The sequence below is a fragment of the Macrotis lagotis genome, chromosome X (assembly GCF_037893015.1).
Source record: "Macrotis lagotis isolate mMagLag1 chromosome X, bilby.v1.9.chrom.fasta, whole genome shotgun sequence".
Taxonomy (NCBI): Eukaryota; Metazoa; Chordata; class Mammalia; order Peramelemorphia; family Peramelidae; genus Macrotis; species Macrotis lagotis.
The window spans coordinates 142,398,887-142,422,248 of record NC_133666.1 but is presented as its reverse complement, the minus strand read 5'-3'; the positions used below and the strand labels follow the sequence as shown (position 1 = coordinate 142,422,248).

The 23,362-nt window shown below is 37.2% G+C and overlaps 1 protein-coding gene and 1 long non-coding RNA gene across 4 annotated transcripts in view; one reads left to right on the top strand and one right to left on the bottom strand.

Annotated features, from left to right (window-relative positions):
* Positions 1–6,993, top strand: part of SMURF1 (SMAD specific E3 ubiquitin protein ligase 1) — a 111,572-nt gene extending 104,579 nt beyond the window's left edge. For all 3 annotated transcript variants that reach the window (XM_074202369.1, XM_074202368.1, XM_074202370.1), the window contains one exon: positions 195–6,993. In XM_074202369.1, the coding sequence (XP_074058470.1) occupies positions 195–294 (100 nt within the window). In that variant the 3' untranslated portion in view covers positions 295–6,993. The remainder of the gene's footprint in view (positions 1–194) is intronic.
* LOC141499707 (uncharacterized) overlaps positions 1–23,362 on the bottom strand; it is a 98,440-nt gene that overhangs the window by 10,729 nt on the left and 64,349 nt on the right. The window contains exons 2-3 of the long non-coding RNA XR_012471735.1: positions 1,941–2,090; positions 925–1,092 (exon numbers count right to left, since the gene is read on the bottom strand). This is a non-coding gene — a long non-coding RNA (uncharacterized LOC141499707). The remainder of the gene's footprint in view (positions 1–924; positions 1,093–1,940; positions 2,091–23,362) is intronic.

The following is a 23,362-nucleotide window of genomic DNA, read 5'->3' as shown; positions in this document are numbered from 1 at the left end:
AAACCTTCAGCTAGAAGCAACCTACCTTATTTGAAAGTTAAAGAACATGTCTTGACTTCTTTCTCATCCTCCTGTTAGAGACATGATGATTATTTTTTGTTTCACTCCCACAGCAGATTGAGTGTTTCTTTTAAACATATCTTCAAGACCTATCACCTGTGTTAATCTATTGTCCTTCTATCTGGTTGACCTAGCTTTAATCGGATTGACATTCCGCCTTATGAGTCTTATGAGAAGCTTTATGAGAAACTGCTGACGGCTGTGGAAGAGACATGCGGGTTTGCAGTGGAGTGAAGAAGAGACCAAAGGAAATGGATATGAGCTCATGGACCCCTGATGAAAAGCTTATAAGCTTTCTGTGGGCCTCCTGCTAGGCTGACTGAGGCATTGGAACACTAGACAGCCCTGGGGAAAGGGTTGTCTTCCCTCCTTTTTTGGGGGGGAGGGACTTTTGTCGGTGGCTCCTACCCATATTTTCCTCCTTTATTACAATACCCTCTTCCCCCCCTTCCATCACCCATCCAATAAAATACAGCCAAGTTCAATATTTGGCTTTGGTTACACAGGATATTCTGCTAGACATGTAACACATATTGTGATAGGGTCAGTGACCTGTGGTCTTTTATAGGAGCATCAACCTACAGTTAAGGTAACAGAGCTTGGTTTAACTGAGGACTTATAGCTGGTAGATGTAATCAGCTGTTCTGTCTCAAAGTCCCTTTGAGGTTCCCTTTGAGTTTCAGTAGCTGCAAGATATCTTACCAGAGCTGAAATTCCAAATTGCACACCGTAGCAGGCTGTTATGAAGGGATAACCAATTAATTTCTAACAGAATATAAAACTGCCTAGTGTATGCATATTGAATGGCAGAAAGAGCTGAAACTCTGCCAAAGCCAGAAGCTCTTGGTAAGAAAGATGGTTCACCTGAGGAAGGATGAAAGAATCCAGGCAGCTTTTTCTGAAGGCTCCGGGGGAGTACTTATTAAAACGTTTTGCACATGGGAACAATTTTCTTTCTTCTGAAGAGGGCCTTGTCCCTTCTGTCTGTCCAGTTTCAAATGTTTTTCCAGTAAAAACACCACCTAGTGGAGCCTGTATGAGGAACAGACCATGTATCCAACTTAATCAATTAATCTCCAACCTGCGATTTCCATGCCACCATTTTACCTGATAAAGCAACCATTGTACGACTTGAATTTGTAACAGATTTTTTTTTTAAATTGCTAAAAGCTAAACTATGGAACAAAGTTCTGTTCTTAAAAGTCATTGGCCTTTTAAAAGGCAGCTTGGAAGGGAGTGGGAAAAGGAGTAATCACAAATTTGATATAAAATTATAGCAAAGATTTAAAGTGACTGTCATCAACAGAGGTGAGGTGATTTCACAGTGCCACATCTGTCTGTTCCCCTAGTGTCTTAAGCTAACATTAAAGGTTGGTATTCAATTCTCTTGCCACAATGGCTTCCCAGGAAGTGCAAGTTCAGGCTGTAAAGTCACTAACAGTTTTTCTAATTTGCACAAAAGATCTGACAGTATTTTAACAAAAAAGGGCGTGATTTTCGGAAAGTTAAAATTTCAGTTAAAAAACAATAGATGTGATTGTATAGAATATTTTTTTTTTTATTTTTTGGCAAGGCCAGAGTAATTCATTAGCAAGACATTTAGCAGCTGTTCAGTATGTGGGTTAAAATCTTGTGATTCAGCTGTAGGTCTGAGATGAATTGGAATATTCTGGAATATTATTCTTTACCTTTTTTTTCCTTTAAAAATAAAAGGCTTTGACATTGCCAATAACTTTATACTGCAGCAGAATAGTTCATAAACTGATTAGCAGTTACCTACTCTTCCAAATCCTGATAAATTTTTTCTGTTGTCTTTTTCTCTTGAACATATTGTAAGTTAATGTAGCGAGTGGAAGGAACTAAGTGGTATAAAAGCATACCTGTTTTAGCAGATCTGGTTTGCACAATTTGGCAAAGGTTTCTGCAGCAGAATTTGGACAGTCACTCCCCTCGGACAGGTTCTAGGACCTCAGCAGCACTTTGGGACCATTGAGATTTTTCAGAAGCAGAAAAAATATTGCTTCAGACTGCTGAAATAGAAAGATTTGATAAACTGTTTCAGATTTCTGGTCCTTGGAATCTCTTAGATACTTGAATTCTAAAAGTCTTGGCTTTCACAATTGTAGTCCAGTTGATTTTGGTTTCTGGTCCTATTAAGCAGGAGCTCTTCTAGTTGCCTCCCAGAGTTCTGCCCAAATAATCACATACAAGTTTTTGCTGTGAGTCTCATTTGTGACAGACTCAAAATTATGTAGAATACACCTTTTGTTTTTTCCCAACCATTACCCAGAATCTGTGTAAGTCTAAAAACTAAAGGCAGATGTTTTGAAAGGTTTTTAAATGTGTTGTTTGATTTGACAGCCTTTAAACTACCTCCTCTGTGTCAGCAACAATGAAGAGAGGAACCACCCTTTTAAAATTCTGTAAACAGTTTAGTGGATTTTATAGAATGTTAAGTGAGACCCGAGTGGTCAGCATCTGGTAACCCTTGTACGTACAAGGCAGATCAGAAAGCTTCCTGAATACACAAGGAAGGGTGTTCTCTCTTTCTTTTGTTTCTGCATCAGGTTATTGACTGTACAGTCAGATTTGCCAGCCCCAGCCTTGGGAGACCCATGTCCAAAGTTGTTGAAGTTTGTCACAGTTGTCATGTTAACTGAAATGAGCAGAATTTTTCAAAGCTCCAGCTGTCTCCTTCCAAATAGTCCTGTCATCACAAACAACATTGCACTCCAATAACCTTGAACATGTAAAATTGTTCAGTCATTGCTGAACCTTCCCAAAGAATGAAATGTGGCAGGTAGGCCCTCCTTATGTCTTTCCCATGAATCCACTCAGAAGAGGGAGAGGGCACTTGTGAAATCATCTTGAAGCATGATCTCGTTTGCCTTTCTCCTCTGTGATACAGGATAGAACTCCCCCCACTCTCACCCCATGTCCTCTAACTCCAGGGGTACAATTTTCCAGGCTTGCCTTCACAAACTGTCATCAGCCTACACTATACACTCAGGGATGTAGGAAAACCACCATTCTGCTTGTGTTTGAAACAGGGAAGAGGAGAGGAGGCTGACTCCTCATGTTTGGGTTGAAGTGAACCAACATCGTTGATTTCTGAAAAGCAGAAATTATCAGTTCTGATGGTGAAAGTGTAAGCTTGCTTATTTAGCAGTATGGTCTACTAAATTCAGGTTGAGGTGGTCATGAAATCCATGAGATTTCAAGTAAAGTCCTTTCTATAGAGAAACCACCATCACCCTCACCTTCTGGAGCCAGTGCCCAGGTCCCTGCTGCTCCACACAGCCCTCTCGAAGACACAGTATACATTTTTTAATTTGTTTATTTTTGTTCCTCAACCACTTTATAATGTATTTTTTAATTTATTTTGTAATGTCTTGTTTTTAAGTATTGCTGCTATCCTTGTTATTCTTCCCACTGTTTTTATTGCTGATTTATTTTGTGAAAGTTGTACACTAATGTTTCGTTTTATGTCTAAATCAAAAGTATTTAAAGAAATACTAGTTCTATTTAATGTGGTTATGGAACCAGCTGGAAATAAACAGTGATTGTATAGTAGGCTGGACCCAGGAGGTCATGTTCATTTTTGTTACATATGCAATAAACTCACAACTTTACATTTTTTTGGCATCTGTTGCTTTTGGCATGTAAATTAAAAACCTGTTTCTTTAAACACTAGCAAGAAAGGAAGCCAGCAAGTACCAAAGAGAAAATAATGTAGTACAAGTGGAAGAGAGATCACTGGACTGGGTGGCAAGAGAAATGCATTCTAGGCCAACATTCATTGACTAGTTATGCAACATTGGGTATGTCATGTCATTTAACTGGCACTCAGTTTCCTCTCAGTAAAAGTTGAGGAAGCTGGCAGCTCAACAGATAGAGCCCTGGGCCTGGAGACTAGAAGACTTGAGTTCAAGTGCAGCCTCAGACATTAATTAGCTATGTGACCTTCAGCAAGTCACTTAGCTTCTGTTTACCTCTGTTCCCTCCTAGGGTCATTGTTAGGAGTGCATAGTACAGTGCCTGGCAGAGAGTAGGTGTGGTATAAATGTTTATTCTCTTTCTTCCCTTCAAGATTTTCCTAGCTCAATTTGATTCTGTGAAAATCAGTCATGGGTCTAAAGAAAGCGGACATAAATCTGAAGGTGGAATAAAAGATGAGGAACATGGTAATCTACTGAAATGATCCTCTCTAGTTAACAGTGACATTGAAGGACCTTACCCTCTCCCCCCTTCAATCTCAAATATATAGAGATTTTGAAATTTAAACAGACTTAAATGTAGTATGTAAGAAAATAGTCTTACTCTGCCATGTAGAACTAAGTTTTGAGTTGTGATCTGTTGAAATCATCACCACACTCAACAAATCAGCTCCTAAGCTAGGTAATCTTAACTAACCAGCTATGAAACTACTCCATCTGTTTTCTCATTTGTAAAATGAGGAAAGTACCTGCCATGCCTACTTTACAAGGCTAGGACAAGGATGACATTAAAAAAAAAAGCACCTTTTTTGCTTTGAGCTGCCCAAATTCCCTTGCTTAGTATATGTGATATGGAGTTCACCAGTGGAAAATGGTATGGTTCACTGGGACCGTTTGGAATACTTTTTCTTCCACTCTTCACATATCTTAACCATATTTTGGCCACTAAACAGGTGATGACTACAATGTAGATAATGTTGCACCAACTTTTTTTTGGAGAACTAGACAACTACAGTTCATTCAGTTCTGTCACTTACCTAGAAACTTTGCCTCTTTTAGACTTTTTTTTTTGCAAGGCAAATGGGGTTAAGTGGCTTGCCCAAGGCCACACAGCTAGGTAATTATTAAGTGTCTGAGACCAGATTTGAACTCAGGTACTCCTCACTCCAGGGCCCATGCTCTATCCACTGCACCACCTAGCTACCCCCTCTCTTAGACTTTTTTACTTTGCTATCATATTATGAGAATTCACCAAACACATAAATACTCACTTCATTCATGACTCTTCACTGGATCTTGAAGCTATAAAAATTTAACTACAAATTCCCTGCCCTTGTGAAACTTCTATTACAATAGGAAGAATGAGACAAATAAGTAAGTGCTTTTATAAAAGTCAGAATTGTGAGATTCTGGAAGGGAAGAAATCACATCTGGATGGATCTCTTTGTATGGATTTGTATTTTTTTATGCATGTTAAATCACTGTAGACTGTTAACCTCCACCAGACTGTTAAGTGGGACCATGACACAAAGATTAAGAAACTTTCCTGTGTAAAAGTCGGATAGGTTTTGATGAACAAGGATTTTGGAGAGCAGGGGCAAATCCATTAGAGGGATAGGAGAAAACATCTAAAGACAGATCGTTTCAGAAAAGAGTGAATGTTCGATTTCCAAGTGCTATAAAGTGAAGTAGATTGGAGTTGTAAAAGTCTAGAATATCAGATTAAGGTTAGTATTTTATTTGAAAACAAGGAAACACTAAAGGATCTTGAACAAGGGAGTGTCATAATCAGACCTCAGTATTAGGAATATAAGTCTGGCAGGTGTGTGAAGGATGAAGTTGGGAAAAGGCTAGAACAGGGGACACAGCAGGGAGACCAAGTAATCTAGTCAGAAGATGAGTGACACACCTAAAGTAGCATTAGTGGAAAGAAAGTGATAAATGGAAGATATTTCAAAGGTAACTAACAACTATACGACAGCTTTAAAAAAAGTCAAGGATGATGGCTATATTTAACTTCCTTTAAAAATCATTTTAAGAACAATAAATTACAACATAGGAAGCAAAAAATGTACTGTAAAAACTTCCTCATGAAAATCCACACACAAAAAAAGGCCTAATACAGCAGCCCTAATAACTCATCCCTTCTCTGAAGTACCCCCCCCCCACTCCACCAGGGGGAAGGATAGTGTTATAATCATTTAGCTAATACCCTGGGGGAATGAAAGAAAGCTTAGTGTATAATGTTAAAACATAATGTAATGAAGAAAAGGGAAGGGGAAATCAATGACCTCAATCCTTAGCAAAGAAAGAGACATGGTGGACAGCTGAGAGAAGGGAACTAACTGGGAGTAGAGAATTAGATGGTTTGGAAAAACTTCTATAGGGAGTGAGATTGTCAGTCAATTAAAAAGCAATGAAAAGGAGCAGCTAGGTGACACAGTGGATATAGCACTGGCCCTGCAGTTAGGGGGACCTGAGTTCAAGTGTGACCAGGCATAGGACTGCCCAGCATGGCATGCCCTTATCAGTGAGGGTGCTGCACTCTATGAGGAAGGCAGAATTGAAACAGCTGAAAGGAAACATGACAAATGTAAATTTAGAGTACCCACTCCAGGTGTTCACATGGACTATTTGTGTCCAACCTGGGGTAGAGCATTCCAAACTTGTATCAGTCTGATCAGACACATCATAATTTGTCTCCAACATAATGATGTCATTTTGGTCGTCTTCAACACCAAAAGACAAGATTCAACCAACCAATAAAATCTCTGCTTCAAATGTGTTTCTTGCAAGCAACATAATGTATTTTGGTTTTTAATCTACTCTACTATCCAGTTCTGTTTTAAGAAGAATTTCATCTCATTCATCTTCACCATTATTTTTCCCCACTTACATGTTTTCTCTCCTTTACCCTATCCTTCCAAAATATCCAGTATTTTGCTTTTGATCACCACCTCCCTCAGTCTGCTCTTTCTTCTATCAGTCTCCCCCATTTCTTTCCCCTTCTACATCTGCCTTCTTTTCTACTAACCCTTCCTTACCTTTTCCTCCCCTTTCTTCTCATATTTCCCTGTAGAGTAAGATAAATTTCTGAAATCAATTGAGAGTGTATATTATTACCTCATTGAGACCAATCTGTTGAGAATAAGATTCAAACAATACTCACACACTCCCTTTTATCCCTCTACTATAAAACATCCTAGTGCTTCTTTATATGATGTGATTTACCCTCTCTTCTCCCAGTATGATTCTTTTTTAAGTTTTAGTTTTTTTTAAATATTAACACATCATAATCAACTTATACCCATACCTTCTAAGTATACTCCTTTCAACAGTCCTAATACATATACAATCTCAATTGTTTCATACTCATAATCAATGTATACCTACATCCTCTAAGTATACTTCTTTCTACAATTCTCAAGCATTATAAGTATTATATTCCAATGTAGGTATATAAACAGTTTAGTCTTATTAACTAATATTTTGTTTTCCTTTCCATTTACCTTTTTTATGCCTCTCTTGAGTCTTGTATTTGAAGATCAAATTTTTGATTCAGTTCTGGACTGTTTATGAGGTAAGTTTAAAAACCCCATAGTTTGTTGTGAATTCATCTTTTCAAACCCTGAAATAGTAAGCTGAGTTTTGCAGGGTATTGAGTCTTAGTTGTAATCCAAACTCCTTTGCCCTCCAAAATATCATATTCTAAGCTCTACAATCTACAATTTTGAAGTTGCTAAATCCTGCCATAATCCTGACTGACTCCATGGTATTTGAATTGATTCTTTTGGGCTGCTTGCAACATTTTCTCCTTTAGTTGATAATTCTGAAATTGACTACAATATTCCTTGGAGTTTTTTTTTTTGAGATCTCTTTAAAAAAAATGATTGGCAGGGGCGGCTAGGTGGTGCAGTGGATAGAGCACTGGCCCTGGAGTCAGGAGTACCTGAGTTCAAATCCAGCCTCAGACACTTAATTACCTAGCTGTGTGGCCTTGGGCAAGCCACTTAACCCCATTTGCTTTGCAAAATCCTTAAAAAAAATTATTGGTGGACTTCCGGCCAAGATGGTGGAGAGAAGATAGGCACTGTGCTAAGGTCTACTGGTTTTCCCTCAGAACTAATATGAATCATGCCTCTTAATAGGAATTCGATCCACAAAACCTAGAAAAAGAAGCTAGGAGAAGAACATCTACCAACAAGGCCTATCTCAGGGGAGCATGGGTGAGCCGGAGGCAGAGAACAGAGAACCAACCCAGGAGAAGCAGAGTGAAGCCCGAGGACTAACCTAAGAACAGCTTTAGAGGCTCTGGCTGCATGAGTGACATCCCTGGAAGCTCCAGTGGGGCTGGAGGGGAAATTCCAGCATAGAAAGATGCAGAGTGGGGCTGGACATCAATCCGCTCAGCTCTGCTCAGAAGGTCTGGTGGACCAGGACCATGGGTTCCATACTTTCAGCAGACTCCTCTTCCCAGAACAAACACAGTAACAGCTCCACGAATCCCCCCACCCCCAGCCTCAGGCATAGGCAGCAGAGCTCCCTCAGTAGAATAAGATTAAATATCTAACTCCAGGACCCAGCTCTTATTGTTCAAGGATAACAGTATCCAGCTACGCCCCCCCCCCCACTCTCTTCAGGCCTAGGGAGTGGTCCTCAAATCAATATCACAGATACCCTAGAGAAAGCAGCCAACACCCCTTACTGGCTGAGTGAGCAAAGGCTCTAGGAATTTCAGCACCAAAGGTCTGTGAACCAGTCCCACCCCCCCCAACACAAGATCTTAGGAAAATGAAGAAAAGTCAGCGGAAAGGGGGTCCATAGAAAACTACCTTTAAAACAAAGATCCTAACACAGAGAGATCTGGAACTTCTAAGGAGAATATGAATTGGGCTCCATCCCAGAATGGCAACCTAGAAGAAATCAGGAAGGAGTTTAAAAATCAATTGGAAAAATTGGGAAAAGAAACTCAAGAGAAAATTAATACCTTGCAAGAGAAAATTAACATCTTGCAAAAAGAAAACAAATCTTTGGAAAAATACAATTGGATAAATGCAAAAAGAAAATAATTCTCTTAAAACCTCAACTGGCTGGGGTGGCTAGGTGGCACAGTGGATAGAGCACTAGCCTTGGAGTCAGGAGTACTTGAGTTCAAATTCGGCCTCAGACACTTTATAATTACCTAGCCATGTGGCCTTGGGCAAGCCACTTAATCCCATTGCCTTGCAAAAAAACCTAAAAAACAAACAAACAACCTCAACTGGCAAATAGAAAATTCCTTCAAAAATAGAATTGACCATTTGGAAAAGGTGATGCAAAAGGTAAATGAAGAAAATTCTTCTCTTAAAAAAAAGAATGGAATCTGGAAACTAATTACTTCATGAGACAACAAGAACCTCTTAAAACCAAAAAATAAAAAAAGTAGAAGAAAATATAAAATACCTCATCATCAAAACCACTGACCTTGAGAATAGATCCAGAAGAGCCAAGTTAAGAATCATTGGGCTTCCTGAAAACATTAAGGAGAAAAAAAAGCCTGACTCAATATTACAGAATTTAGTGATAGAAAATTGCCCTGATATCATGGAACCAGAGAACAAAATAGTTATTGAAAGTATACATCAATTCCCTCCTAAAAGGGATCCCAAAATGAAAACACCAAGAAATATTGAGGCCAAATTCCAGAATGATCAGATAAAAGAAAATCCTGTAAGCAGTCAGAAAGAAACTATTTAAATACTAAGGAGCCATAGTAAGGAATACACTGGACCTGGCTACATCAACATTAAGGGATCAAAGGGCCTGGAATGCAATATTCTGAAGAGCAAGGGAGCTTGGAATGCAGCCAAGAATTCACTGTCCTGCAAAACTGAGCCTTCTCTTCCAGAGGAAAAGATGGGCATTTAACAAAATAAGAGACTTCCAACTTTTCCTGATAAAAAGACCAGAGGTAAATAGAAAATTTAGACTTCAAACAAGAGACATATGAAAAGGTAAAAAAAGGATAAAGAAAAAAAAAGCTGCTATCCTATAAGATGAAACTGGCTATATCTCCACCTAGGAGAAAGATTCTCATAACTCTCGAGAACTGTAACTCTATTACAGAGAACATACTTAACCAGAAGTAATGGACACTCATGACTTGTCCATGACTCTGACAGAATGATTTAAAAACAAAATCTCCTTTAAAAGGTGGGGTGGCATTAAAGAGACAGGAGGATGGAGGAGGTTGAATGGGGTAAATCACATTACATAAAAAGGTTCTATTGCAATAGAAGGGAAGAAGGGAGGAGGTAAGAACTGCCTGAATTTTATTCTCATCAGATTTGACACAAAGTTAACATACACACACTCAGTTAAGTTAAGAAACTTATCTTACCTTTCAGGTATCACAAGGGAGAGAGGGAGGAAAAGAGGAACTAACAGAAGGAAGGGAAGGAAGAAGGGGCAAAGGGAAAGGGGAAAGAAAAGGGAGGGGGTTGGATATAAAGCAACAAACACACTGAAGGAGGTGGTATTCAGAAACAAAATACTGGGGAATATGGACAAAGTAAAAAAGGGGGAAAATTACAAACCGAGGGAAGATAGCATGGAGAGCAATAAAGAGTTAGTAATTATAACTTTGAATGTGAATGGGATGAACTCTCCCATAAAATGTAATCAAATAGCAAAGTGGATTAAAAACCAGAATCCTACACTATGCTGCTTACAAGAAACTCATTTGAAGCAGAGAGATACATACAGAGTAAAGGTAAAAAGTTGGAGCAAAATAGATTTTGTTTCAGTTGAAAAAAGCAGGGGTAGCAATCCTTATATCAGACAAAGCAGCTGCAAAAATAGATCTCATTCAAAGAGATAAGGAAGGAAACTATATCCTCCTAAAAGGGACCATAGACAATGAAGCAATTTCAATACTAAATCAGTATGTATCAAGTGTATAGGATCAAAATTCTTAGAGTAGAAGTTGAATGAGTTACAGGAGGACGCAGACAACAAAACTCTACTAGTGGGAGACCTCAATGTTCAGCTCTCAGATTTCAATAAATCTAACCATAAAATAAACAAGAAGTAAGTTAAGGAGGAAAATAGAATGTTAGAAAACCTAGACATGATAGACCTTTGGAAAAGGTTGAATAGGGATAGAAAGGAATATACTTTTTTTCCCCACAGTATATAGTACTTACACAAAAACTGACCATGTACGAGGGCATAAAAGCCTTATAATCAAATGCAGAAAGGCAGAAATGGTGAATATATCCCTCTCAGATCATAATGCAATAAAAATCACATGCCATAATGGATCATAGAGAGATAGACCTAAAATTAATTGGAAACTAAATAACTTCATTTTAAAAAATGAATGGATCAAACAACAAATTATAGAAAGAATTAATGATTTTCATCCTAGATAATGACAATAAATAGACAAGAAACAAAAAATGGGATACAACCAAGGCAGTTGTCAGGGGATATTTTATATCTCTAAATGTTTACATGAATAAATTAAAGAAAGAGGAAATCAATGAACAAACATGCAACTAATAAATTAGAGAAAGAAAAATTTAAAAACTCCCAATTAAATGCCAAATTAGAAATTCTAAAAATTAAGGAGAAATTAATAAAATTGAAAGCAAGAAAACTATTGAACTAATAAATAAAAACAGGAGTTGGTTTTATGAAAAAAAACAATAAAATTGATAAACCTCTGGTTAATTTGGTTTTTTAAAAAAAGAAAACCTAATTGCTAGCATTATAAATGAAAAAGGTGAACTTACCACCAATGAGGAGGAAACTAAATTAATAATTTGGAATTATTTTGTCCAACTTTATACCAATAAATTTGACAATCTAAGTGAAATGGATGAATATTTACAAAAATATGTTGCCCACATTAAATGAAGAGGAAATTAAATACCTAAATAACCCTATCTCAGAAAAAAGAAATTCAACAAGTCATTTTTGAACTCCCTAAGAAAAAATCTCCAGGGGCCAGATGGATTCACAAATGAATTCTATCAAATATATCAACAATAAGCCTATCAGAAATAATAAGATTATCTCAATAGATGCTGAAAAAAATTTTGACAAAATGCAGCACCCATTCATTCTAGAGAACATAGGAATAAATGGATTGTTCCTTAGAATGATTAGCAGTATCTATCTGAAACCATCAGGGATAAGCTAGAGGCATTTTCAATAAGATCAGGGTTAAAACAAGGATGCTGTTATCATCACTAGTATTTAATATTGTGTTAGAAATGTTAGCTTTGCAATAAGAGAAAAAAATCGAAGGAATTAGAATTGGGAAGGAAGAAACAAAACTCTCACTTTCTGCAGATGACATGATGGTATACCTAGAGAATCCTAAAAAAAATCATCTAAAAAACTACTAGAAACAATTATCAACTTTGGCAAAGTTACAGTATATAAAATAAACTAATAAATCCTCAGCATTTCTATGTATTATTAGCAAGATACAACAGCAAGATCTAGAAAGAGAAATTCCATTTAAAGTAACTTCAGTCAATATAAAATACTTGGGAGTCTACCTGCCAAGGCAGACTCAGAAACTCTATGAAAACAACTATAAAACACTTCGCACACAAATAAAATCAGATTTAAATAACTGGGCAAATATCAACTGCTCATGGATAGGCCAAGCTAATATAATAAAAATGATGTTTCTACCTAAATTGAACTACTATTTAGTGCCTTACCAATCAAACTTGCAAAAAATTACTTTAATGAACTGGAAATAATTGTAAGTAAATTCATATGAAGAAATAAACAGTCAAAAATGTCTAGGGATTTAATGAAAAAAAAGTGCAAAAGAAGGTGGTTGAGACCTAACAAATCTAAAATTATATTATAAAGCATCAGTCATTAAAACTATCTGGTATTGGCGGCTAAGATGGCAGAGAGAAGACAGGCACAGTTCTAAAGTCTCCTGATCTCTTCCCCATCTATCACATGAAAAAAACCTCTTAAAAGAAATCTGAACCAGGAAACCCAGAAAGAAAAGCCAGGAGAGGAACATTTACCTCAGGATTTGTCTCCCACAGCAGCCTTGGCTGACTAACGGTGGTTGAGTCTGGGCTCCCAGGGAGGAACAGCCCTGGATCAGCCAGATTAACAGTTGAATAGGAACCGGGAGTCTGAGGGCCCGAAGAGCCAGACCTGCTGGATCAACGGTGGGGCTGGATGAAAGGGGCTTGGGTCCGTGGGGAAGCAGAGGCACTGGTGTTGGTGCTGACCCCTGGAGATTGGGGAAGGGGCTGTGGGGAGAGGTCTGGTGCAGGAAAGCTGTAGATGCCATCCCTGGGCTCCTCAGGTCTGAGAAACTCTGAGTCCACCCTCCATTGCACTGAAGCCTCCTCCAAAACAAACAATTGCAAACTACTTCTGCCTCAGGCCCAGGTGTGTGAACAAAAGAACCAGCCCAACTGAGGAATGACCTCAGGCCAGGGTAAAGCCCACCATTGATTGAAGGCAAAAGAATTCAATAGCTCCAATTCCTTCCCTCAAGCAAAGGGAGAAGGCCTCCCAACCAAGTTCACAGACACTCCAGAGAAAGCAACCAGCACCTCCTACTGGCCAGCCAGAGAAACTGCACTCAGTAAAGCCTTTGGCGATCCCAAGCCCAGGTGAACCAGCCCCCCCCCCACTCAAGGTCTTAGCATAATGAAGGGTCAGCAGAAAGGTGGATCCATAGAAAAATTCCTGGAAGGAAAAGACCCCAACTCAGAGAGACCTGGAACCTCTGAGGAGAATACAATCTGGTCTCTAGCACAGAAAGACTTCCTTGAAGAAATAAAGAAGGAGCTAAAAAATTTGGGAGAGAAACTTAATACCTTACAACAAGAAAACAAAACCTTAGAAAGTACAATTGGACAAACACAAAAGGAGAATAAATCTCTCAGATCCTCAAATGAGCAAATGCAAAAAGAAATTAATTCTCTCAAAACCTCAATTGGTCAAATGGAAAGTTCTTTCAAAAGTAGAATTGACCAATTGGAAAAGGAGTTGCAAAAGGTTAATGAAGAAAACTCCTCCCCCAAAAAAAGAACGAAGTCTACAGAAACTAATGACTCCATGAAACAGCAAGAGTCAGTTAAACAAAATCAAAAAAATAGAAAAAAATAGAAGCAAATGTAAAATACCTCATCAACAAAACCAATGACCTTGAGAATAAATCGAGGAGGGGCAACCTGAAAATTATAGGACTTCCTGAAAACACTGAAGAGGAAAAAAGCCTGGACTTAATATTACAGGATCTAGTTATGGAAAACTGCCCTGATATCATGGAATCAGAGGGCAAAGTAGTTATTGAAAGAGTACATCAATCCCCACCAGAAAAAGATCCTAAAATGAAAACACCAAGGAATGTTGTGGCCAAACTCTAGAACTATCAGATAAAAGAGAAAATCCTGTAAGCAGCCAGAAAGAAACAATTTAAATATCAAGGAACCACAGTAAGGATCACACAGGACCTGGCTGCATTAACTTTAAGGGATCCAAGGGCCTGGAATAAAATATTTCGAAGAGCACGGGAGCTTGGAATGCAGCCAAGAATCTACTTTCCTGCAAAGCTGAGCCTTCACTTCCAGGGAAAAAGATGGACATTTAACAAAATGGAAGAATTCCAAAAATTCTGATGAAAAGACCAGAGCTAAACAAAAGGGGGGGGGGGGCGGTAAAAGAAAAAAAATGCAATCCAGTAAGTTGAAACTGGCTATATCCCAGCATGGATGGGGGGGAAGAGACTCTCATAAATCCTGAGAAATGTAACTCTAACAGAGAAAATATACCTAGCCAGAAATGATGGACATCCATGACCTATCCATGAGACTGCTTTCTAATGGGATGTAACTGGCTTTAACCCCACTTGGGAGAAAGACTGTAATAACTCTCAGGAATTTTGACTCTATTCAATAGAATATACTGAACTAGAAGGGACAGACACTCAGAATTTTCTATGACATAGATAGAATGATCTAAAAAAATACACTACCTTCCTAAAAAGGGGGACAGGAAAGAGATGGGAGGAGGAAGGGGATTGAATGGGACAAATCTCACTACACTAAGAGGTACAAAAAACCTATGGTAAAAGGGGGGAAGAAAGGAGCAGAGGAGAAACACCTGAATCTTCTTCTCATCAGACTTGGCTTAAAGTCAACCTACATGTACTCAGTTAACTTATAAAACATCTAACCTTTCAAGTATTAAAAGGGGAAAAGGGGAGGTGGGACAGAGAAAGGGAAGGGGAGTGGGGCAAATAAGGGGAAATAACAAAAGGAAGGGAAGGGAAAAAGGGAAAGGGAAAAGAAAGGGGAGGGTGTGATATATAGTAGAGCAAACACACTGAAGGGGGTGGTATTCAAAAACAAAATACTGGGGAATATGGATAAAAGGGGGGGAAAGGGGAAAAATACAAACAGAGGGAAGATAGCACAGAGGGCAATAAAGAATTAGTAATCATAACCTTGAATGTGAATGGGATGAACTCTCCCTTAAAACATAAGCAAATAGCAGAGTGGATTAAAAACCAGAATCCTATAATATGCTGCTTACAAGAAACTCATTTGAAGCAGAGAGATACATATAGAGTAAAGGTAAAAGGTTGGAGCAAAATATATTTTGCTTCAGCTGAAGTAAAAAAGCAGGGGTAGCAATCCTTATCTCAGACAAAGCAGCAGCAAAAAATAGTGTTAAAAGAGATAAGGAAGGAAACTTTATCCTCCTAAAAGGTACCATAGACAACAAAGTCATTTCAATATTGAATATATATGCACCCAATGGGACAGCACCCAAATTCTTAGAGGAGAAGCTGAAAGAATTACAGGAAGACATAGACAGCAAAACTCTACTAGTGGGAGACCTCAACCTCCCACTATCAGATCTAGATAAATCAAATCATAAAACAAACAAGAAAGAAATTAGGGAAGTAAATAGATTGTTAGAAAAATTAGATATGGTAGACTTATGGAGGAAACTGAATGGGGATAGGAAGGAATATACCTTTTTCTCTGCAGTACATGGAACTTATACAAAAATTGACCATGTACTAGGACATAAAAACCTAATGATCAACTGCAGAAAGGCAGAAATAGTGAATACATCTTACTCAGATCACAATGCAATAAAAGTCATATGCAATACTGGGCCAAGGAGATATAGACCCAGAGCAAATTGGAAACTGAATAACCTCATTTTAAAAAATGAGTGGACCAAAAACAAATTATAGAAAGAATTAACCATTTTATCCTAGATAATGATAATAATGAAACAACATACCAAAACCTATGGGATTCATTCAAAGCAACTTTCAGTGGATATGTTATAGCTCTAAATGCTTATATGAATAAATTGGAGAAAGAGGAAACCAATGAACTAAACATGCAACTAAAAAAATTAGAGAAAGAACAAATCAAAAATCCCCAATCAAATACCAAATTAGAAATTCTAAAAATTAAAGGAGAAATTAATAAAATTGAAAGCAAAAAAGCTATTGAATTAATAAATAAAACCAAAAGTTGGTATTATGAAAAAACTAATAAAATTGATAAACCTCTGGTCAATTTGATTTAAAAAAGGAAAGAAGAAAACCAAATTGCTAGTATCATAAATGAAAAAGGTGAACTCACCACCAATGAGGAGGAAATTAAAGTAATAATTCAAAATTATTTTGCCCAACTCTATGCCAATAAATTTGATAATCTAAGTGAAATGGATGAATATTTGCAAAAATATAAGTTGCCCAGGTTAAATGAAGAAGAGATTAAATACCTAAACAACTCTATCTTAGAAAAAGAAATTCAACAAGCCATTATTGAACTCCCTAAAAAAAAATCTCCAGGGCCTGATGGATTCACAAATGAATTCTACCAAACATTTAAGGAACAATTGGTTCCAATCCTATATAAACTCTTTGGAAAAATAGGGAATGATGGAACTCTGCCTAACTCTTTCTATGAAACCAATATTGTACTGTTACCTAAACCAGGAAGAGTTAAAACAGAGAAAGAAAATTATAGACCTATTTCCCTGATGAATATAGATGCAAAAATCCTAAATAAAATCTTAGCAAAATGACTACAAGTCATCACTAGGATAATACATTATGACCAAGTAGGATTTATTCCAGGAATGCAGGGATGGTTCAATATTAGGAAAACTGTTAGTATACTCAATTATATCAACAACAAACTTATCAGAAATCATATGATCATATCAATAGATGCTGAAAAAGCTTTTGACAAAATACAGCATCCATTCCTATTAAAAACACTAGAGAGTGTAGGAATAAATGGACTGTTCCTTAAAATAATTAGCAGTATCTATCTGAAACCATCAACAAGCATTATATTCAATGGGGAGAGGCTAGAGGCATTCCCAATAAGATCAGGGGTCAAACAATGATGCCCATTCTCACCACTACTATTCAATATTGTATTAGAAATGTTAGCATTAGCAATTAGAGAAGAAAAAGAAATTGAAGGAATTAGAATTGGGAAGAAATTGACAAAACTCTCACTCTTCGCAGATGACATGATGGTCTACCTAGAGAATCCCAAGAAATCATCTAAAAAACTACTGGAAACAATTAGCAATTTTAGCAAAGTTGCAGGTTATAAAATAAACCCTCATAAATCCTCAACTTTTCTATATATGTCTAGCAAGAAACAGCAGGAAGAGCTAGAAAGAGAAATCCCATTCAAAGTAACCTCAGACAGTGTAAAATATTTGGGAGTCTATTTGCCAAGACAGACTCAGAATCTTTTTGAAAACAATTATAAAACACTTCTCACAGAAATTAAATCAGATTTAAATAACTGGGCAAATATCAACTGCTCATGGATAGGTAGAGCTAATATAATAAAAATGACAATTCTACCAAAACTAAACTATCTGTTTAGTGCCCTACCAATCAAAATTCCAAAAAATTACTTTAATGAGTTAGAAAAAATTGTAAGTAAATTCATATGGAGAAATAAAAAGTCAAGAATTGCCAGGAGCTTAATGAAAAAAAATGCAAACAAAGGTGGCTTAGCACTACCCAATCTAAAATTATATTATAAAGTATCAGTCATCAAAACTGTTTGGTATTGGCTAAGAAATAGAGTGGTGGACCAGTGGAATAGACTGGGTGTAAAAGCAGGAGAGGATTATAGTAATCTGCTGTTTGATAAACCCAAAGAGTCCGGCCACTGGGATAAAAACTCCCGCTTTGATAAAAATTGCTGGGATAATTGGAAGTCAGTATGGAAGAAACTTAGATTAGACCAGCACCTCACACCCTTTACCAAGATAAGATCCAAATGGTTACAGGACATAGACATAAAAAACAATACTATAAGCAAATTAGAAGATCAAGGACTAGTCTACCTGTCAGATCTATGGAAAAGGGAACAGTTTATGACTAAGGAAGAGTTGGAGAACATCACTAAAAACCAATTAGATGATTTTAATTACATTAAATTAAAAAGCTTTTGCACAGATAAAAACCAATGTAATCAAGATCAAAAGAAATGTAGTAAATTGGGAAACAATCTTTACAACTAATGATTCTGACAAAGGACTCATTTCTAAAATATACAGAGAACTGAGTCATATTTTTAAAACAAAAAGCCATTCCCCAATTGACAAATGGTCAAAGGATATGCAAAGGCAATTTACAGATGAGGAGATCAAAGCAATCCTTAGTCATATGAAAAAATGCTCTAAATCATTAATTATTAGAGAAATGCAAATTAAAGCTTCTCTGAGGTATCACCTCACACCACTCAGACTGGCCAGTATGACCAGGAAGGATAATGATTATTGTTGGAAGGGATGTGGGAAATCTGGGACACTATTACACTGTTGGTGGAGCTGTGAACTCATCCAACCCTTCTGGAGAGCTATTTGGAACTATGCCCAAAGGGCAACAAAAATGTGCATACCCTTTGACCCAGCAATACCACTACTGGGTCTATACCCTGAAGAGATGAGGGAAAAGGGTAAAAACATTACTTGTACAAAAATATTTATAGCAGCCCTGTTTGTGGTGGCAAAGAATTGGAAATCCAGTAAATGTCCTTCAATTGGGGAATGGCTTAGCAAACTGTGGTATATGTATGTCATGGAACACTATTGTTCTATTAGAAACCAGGAGGGATGGGATTTCAGGGAAACCTGGAGGGATTTGCATGAACTGATGCTGAGTGAGATGAGCAGAACCAGAAAAACACTGTACACCCTAACAGCAACATGGGAGTGATGTTCAACCTGGAAGGACTTGCTCATTCCATCAGTGCAACAATTGGCAACAATTTTGGGCTGTCTGCAAAGGAGAGTGCCATCTGTATCCAGATAAGGAGCTGTGGAGTTTGAACAAAGTGCAAAGACTATTCCCTTTAATTTGGGAAAAAAAACCAGATATCTTATTGTCTGATCTTGTTACCTCTGAGAATTCTGTTCTCTTTAAGGATATGATTTCTCTCTCATCACACCCAATTTGGATCAAGGTACAACATGGAAACAAAGTAAAAACTGACAGAGTGCTATCTGTGGGGTGGGGGTGGGGGGAGGGAAGCAAGATTGGGGGAAAATTGTAAAACTCAAATAATATCTTTAATAAAAATTAAAAAATTAAAAAAACTATCTGGTATTGGCTAAGAAACAGAGTGGTAGATCAGTGGAATAGACTAGGTGCAAAAGAGATAGCAGGGACTAATTATACTAATCTGCTGTTTCATAGACCTAGAGTCCAGCTTCTGGGATAAAAACTCTCTCTTCAATAAAAACTTTTGGGAAAGTTGGAAGTTATTATGGTATATGTCAGAAACTTGGATTCCCCAACATCTCACACCCTATACCAAGATAAGATGAAAATCAGTACAGGATTTAGATACAGAAGACAATATTATAAGCAAAGCAGGAGATCAAAGAATAGTTTACATGGCAGATCTATGAAAAGGGAAGCAGTTTATGACCAAGGAAGAGATGAAGAACAAACATCATTAAAAACAAAGTAAATAATTTTGATTACATTAAATTAAAAAGGTTTTGCACAACAAAACCAGTGAAACCAAGATCAAAAGAAACGTAAGGACTCGTTTCTAAAATATATAGAGAACAGAGTCAAATTCATAAAAAAAAAACCCAACTATTCCCCCAACTGACAAATGGTCGAAGGATATGCAGAGGCAACTTACAAATGAGAAAATCAAAACGATCCATAGACATATGCAAAATTATTCTAAGTCTTTACTGATTAGAGAATGCAAATTAAAGCATCTCTGAGGTACCACCTCACACCTCTCAGACTGGCCAATATGATCAGAAAGGACAATGATCAATGTTGGAAGGGATGTGGGAAATCTGGGACACTAATGCATTGCTGATGGAACTGTGAACTCATCCAGCCTTTCTGGAGAGCAATTTGGAATTATGCCCAAAGGGCAATTAAAAAAAGAGCCTACCTTTTGATCCAGCAATACCATTACTGGGTCTCTATGCTGAAGAGATCATGAAAAAGGGTAAAAAACATCACTTCTACAAAAATATTCATAGCAGCTGTTTGTGGTGGCAAAGAATTGGAAATTGAGTGAATGTCCATCAATTGGGGAATGGCTGAACAAATTGTGGTATATGCTCATTATAGAACACTATTGTTCTATTAGAAACCAGGAGGGATGGGAATTCAGAGAAGCCTGGAAGGATATGCATAAACTGAAGCTGAGTGAGATAAGCAGAACCAGAAGAACACTGTATACCGTAAGAGCAACATGGAGGTGATGATCAATCTTAATGAACTTGCTCACTTCATCAATGCAACAGTCAAGGAAAAATTTAAGGCATTTGCAATGTAGAATACCATCTGTATCCAAAGAAAGAATTGTGGAGTTTAAACAAAGACATCCTTTTTAAAAAAATTATCTTATTATGTACTTTTGCCATCTCTTATATTTTATTTTTTTCTTAAGGATATGATTTCTCTCTCAACACATTCAATTTTGATCAATGTATAGCATGGAAACAATGTAAAGACTATCAGACTGCTTTCTGTGGGGGGGGGGTAAGGGGAAGGAAATGAGATTGGGGAAAAAATTGTAAAATTCAAAACACAATTAAAAAATAATTGGTGAACTCTTACAAGAGCTATGCTACCCTCTTTTTCTAGGATACCAAGGCAGTTTTCCTTAATAATCTTCTGAAAATATTGTATAGGCTCTTTTTACCCATCATGGATTTCAGGTAGTTCAATTATTCTTTTTTAATGTTTTTTATTTTTTTTCCAATTTCATGCAAAGATAGTTTTCAGTATTCATCTTTTTGTAAGTTTTTAAGGTTCACATTTTTCTACCTCCTTCCATTCCCTCTCCTCTCCCCTCAACAGCAAATAATATGCTGAGAGTTGTACATGTGCAATAATAGTGTTACTCATATTTCCATATTGGTAATATTGTGAAAGAAAAATCAGAGCTAAATGGAAATAAAAACATAAGAGAGAAAAGGAAAAGAAGTTTTAAAAAGTAAACATAGCACCAGCCCTGGAGTCAGGAGGACCTGAGTTCAAATCTGGGCTCAGACACTTAATAATTACCTAGCTGTGTGACCTTGTCTTGCAACCCCATTGTCTTGCAAGAACTAAAAAAGCAATGAACATGGTATACTTTGATCTACATTCAGACTCCATAATTTTTCCCTCTGGATGTGAATGACATTTTCCATCACAAATCTTTTGGAATTGTCCTTGATTACTGAACTGTTGGGAGGAACTGAGTTGATCATGTTGCTGTTAGTATGGCAATATTCTCCTGGTTCTGCTCACTTCACTCAGTATTGGTTCATGCTAGTTTTTCCAGACTTTTGGAAAGTCAAGCCATCCATGATTTCTTACATAGCATTAGGACTTCATCACATTCTTATATCATAATTTGTTCTGCTATTCCCAAAATGACTGAGGCATCTCCTCAATTTCCAGTTCTGTACCACCACAAAATGACCCATTATAAATATTTTTGTACATCTAGGTCTTTCCTTTTTAAAAAAATGATTTCTTTGGAATAAAGATCTAGTAGTGATAATACTGAATCAAAGGGTATGAACAGTTTTATTGCCCTTTAAGCATAGTGAAAATATTGCTCTCCAGAACTGGTTGGATCAGTTCACAATTCCATCATATTGATCATTTATCAATTAGAGAACAAGAATATAATTATTCTTAAATTATCTCTCCTGGATATATTTTCTAGGTCAGTCATTTTTCCTCTGAGGTACTTTACATTTTCTTCAAATTTTTTGGTCTTTAGATTTTGATTTTGGGATTCTTGATATATTATATGGAGTCATTAGTTTCATTTCTCATTTTTATTATTATTTATTATTTTTAATTTTTTACAATTTTTGCCCCAATCTTGCTTCCCTCCCCCCCCACCCCCTACAGAAGGCAGTCTGTTAGTCTTTATGTTGTTTCCATGGTATACATTGATCTAAATTGAATGTAATGAGAGAAAAGTCATATCCTTAAGGAAGAAAAATAAAGTATTGTGCCTGATTGTTGCACTAATGGAATGAGTAAGTCCATTAAGGTTGATCATCACTTCCATTTTGCTTTTGGAGTGTACAGTGTTCTTCTGGTTCTGCTCATCTCACTCAGCATCAATTCATGCAAGTCCTTCCAGGTTTCCCTGAATCCCATCCCTCCTGGCTTCTAATAGAACAATAGTATTCCATGACATACATATAACACAATTTGTTAAGCCATTCCCCAATTGATGGACATTCACTTAATTTCCAATTCTTTGCCACCACAGAGTTGCTACGAATATTTTTGTATAAGTGATTTTTTATACATTACTAAAATATTCTTGTTAAGAGTAAACATAATACCCCCTCCCCCCAAAAAATATAGAACCTCATGAGAAATAAAGTAAAAGAGAGAGAAAAAAATGTTTTTCAGTCTGTGTTCTGATATTATCAGCTTTATCTCAGGTGGATCACATTCTTTATCATAAGTCCATCAGAGAAATTACTTGCATATTTTTCCACAGTTGCTGTTGCTGATTGTAATTCCCTCCATCCATTCCTCCCAACTACCATATATTATATTTTCTCTCTCCTTTCACTCTATCCCTTTTCCAAAATGTGCTGTAGAGTAGCCAAGTTGCGCAGCAGACTGAGCACCAGCCCTGGAGCCAAGAGGCCCCAAGCCCACATATCACCACTGAGAGCCAGCAACCACCCAGCCTCATGGTCCCAGACAGGCCTCCAAATCCCAGCCCCTTGCGAGAAGTAAAAAAGAAAACGTGTATTACCTGACTGTTCTCTCTTATGATCTACCCTCTCCTCTATCACCCACATCCCACCCCTTCCCCCTTCTCTCTTTCTTACTCTACATGTCTATACCCTATTGAGTGTGTATGCTGTTTCCTCTCTGAGCCATTTCTGATGAGAGTGAAGGTTCCCTCTTTCCCCCTTGCCTTCCCCCCCTTCCATATCATTGCAAAAGCTCATTGAAAAAAAAAGAATCTTTTATACAAAATATCTTAGCCTATTCCACCTCTCCTTTCATTTACTCCCAGTGCATTTCCCTTTTAGCC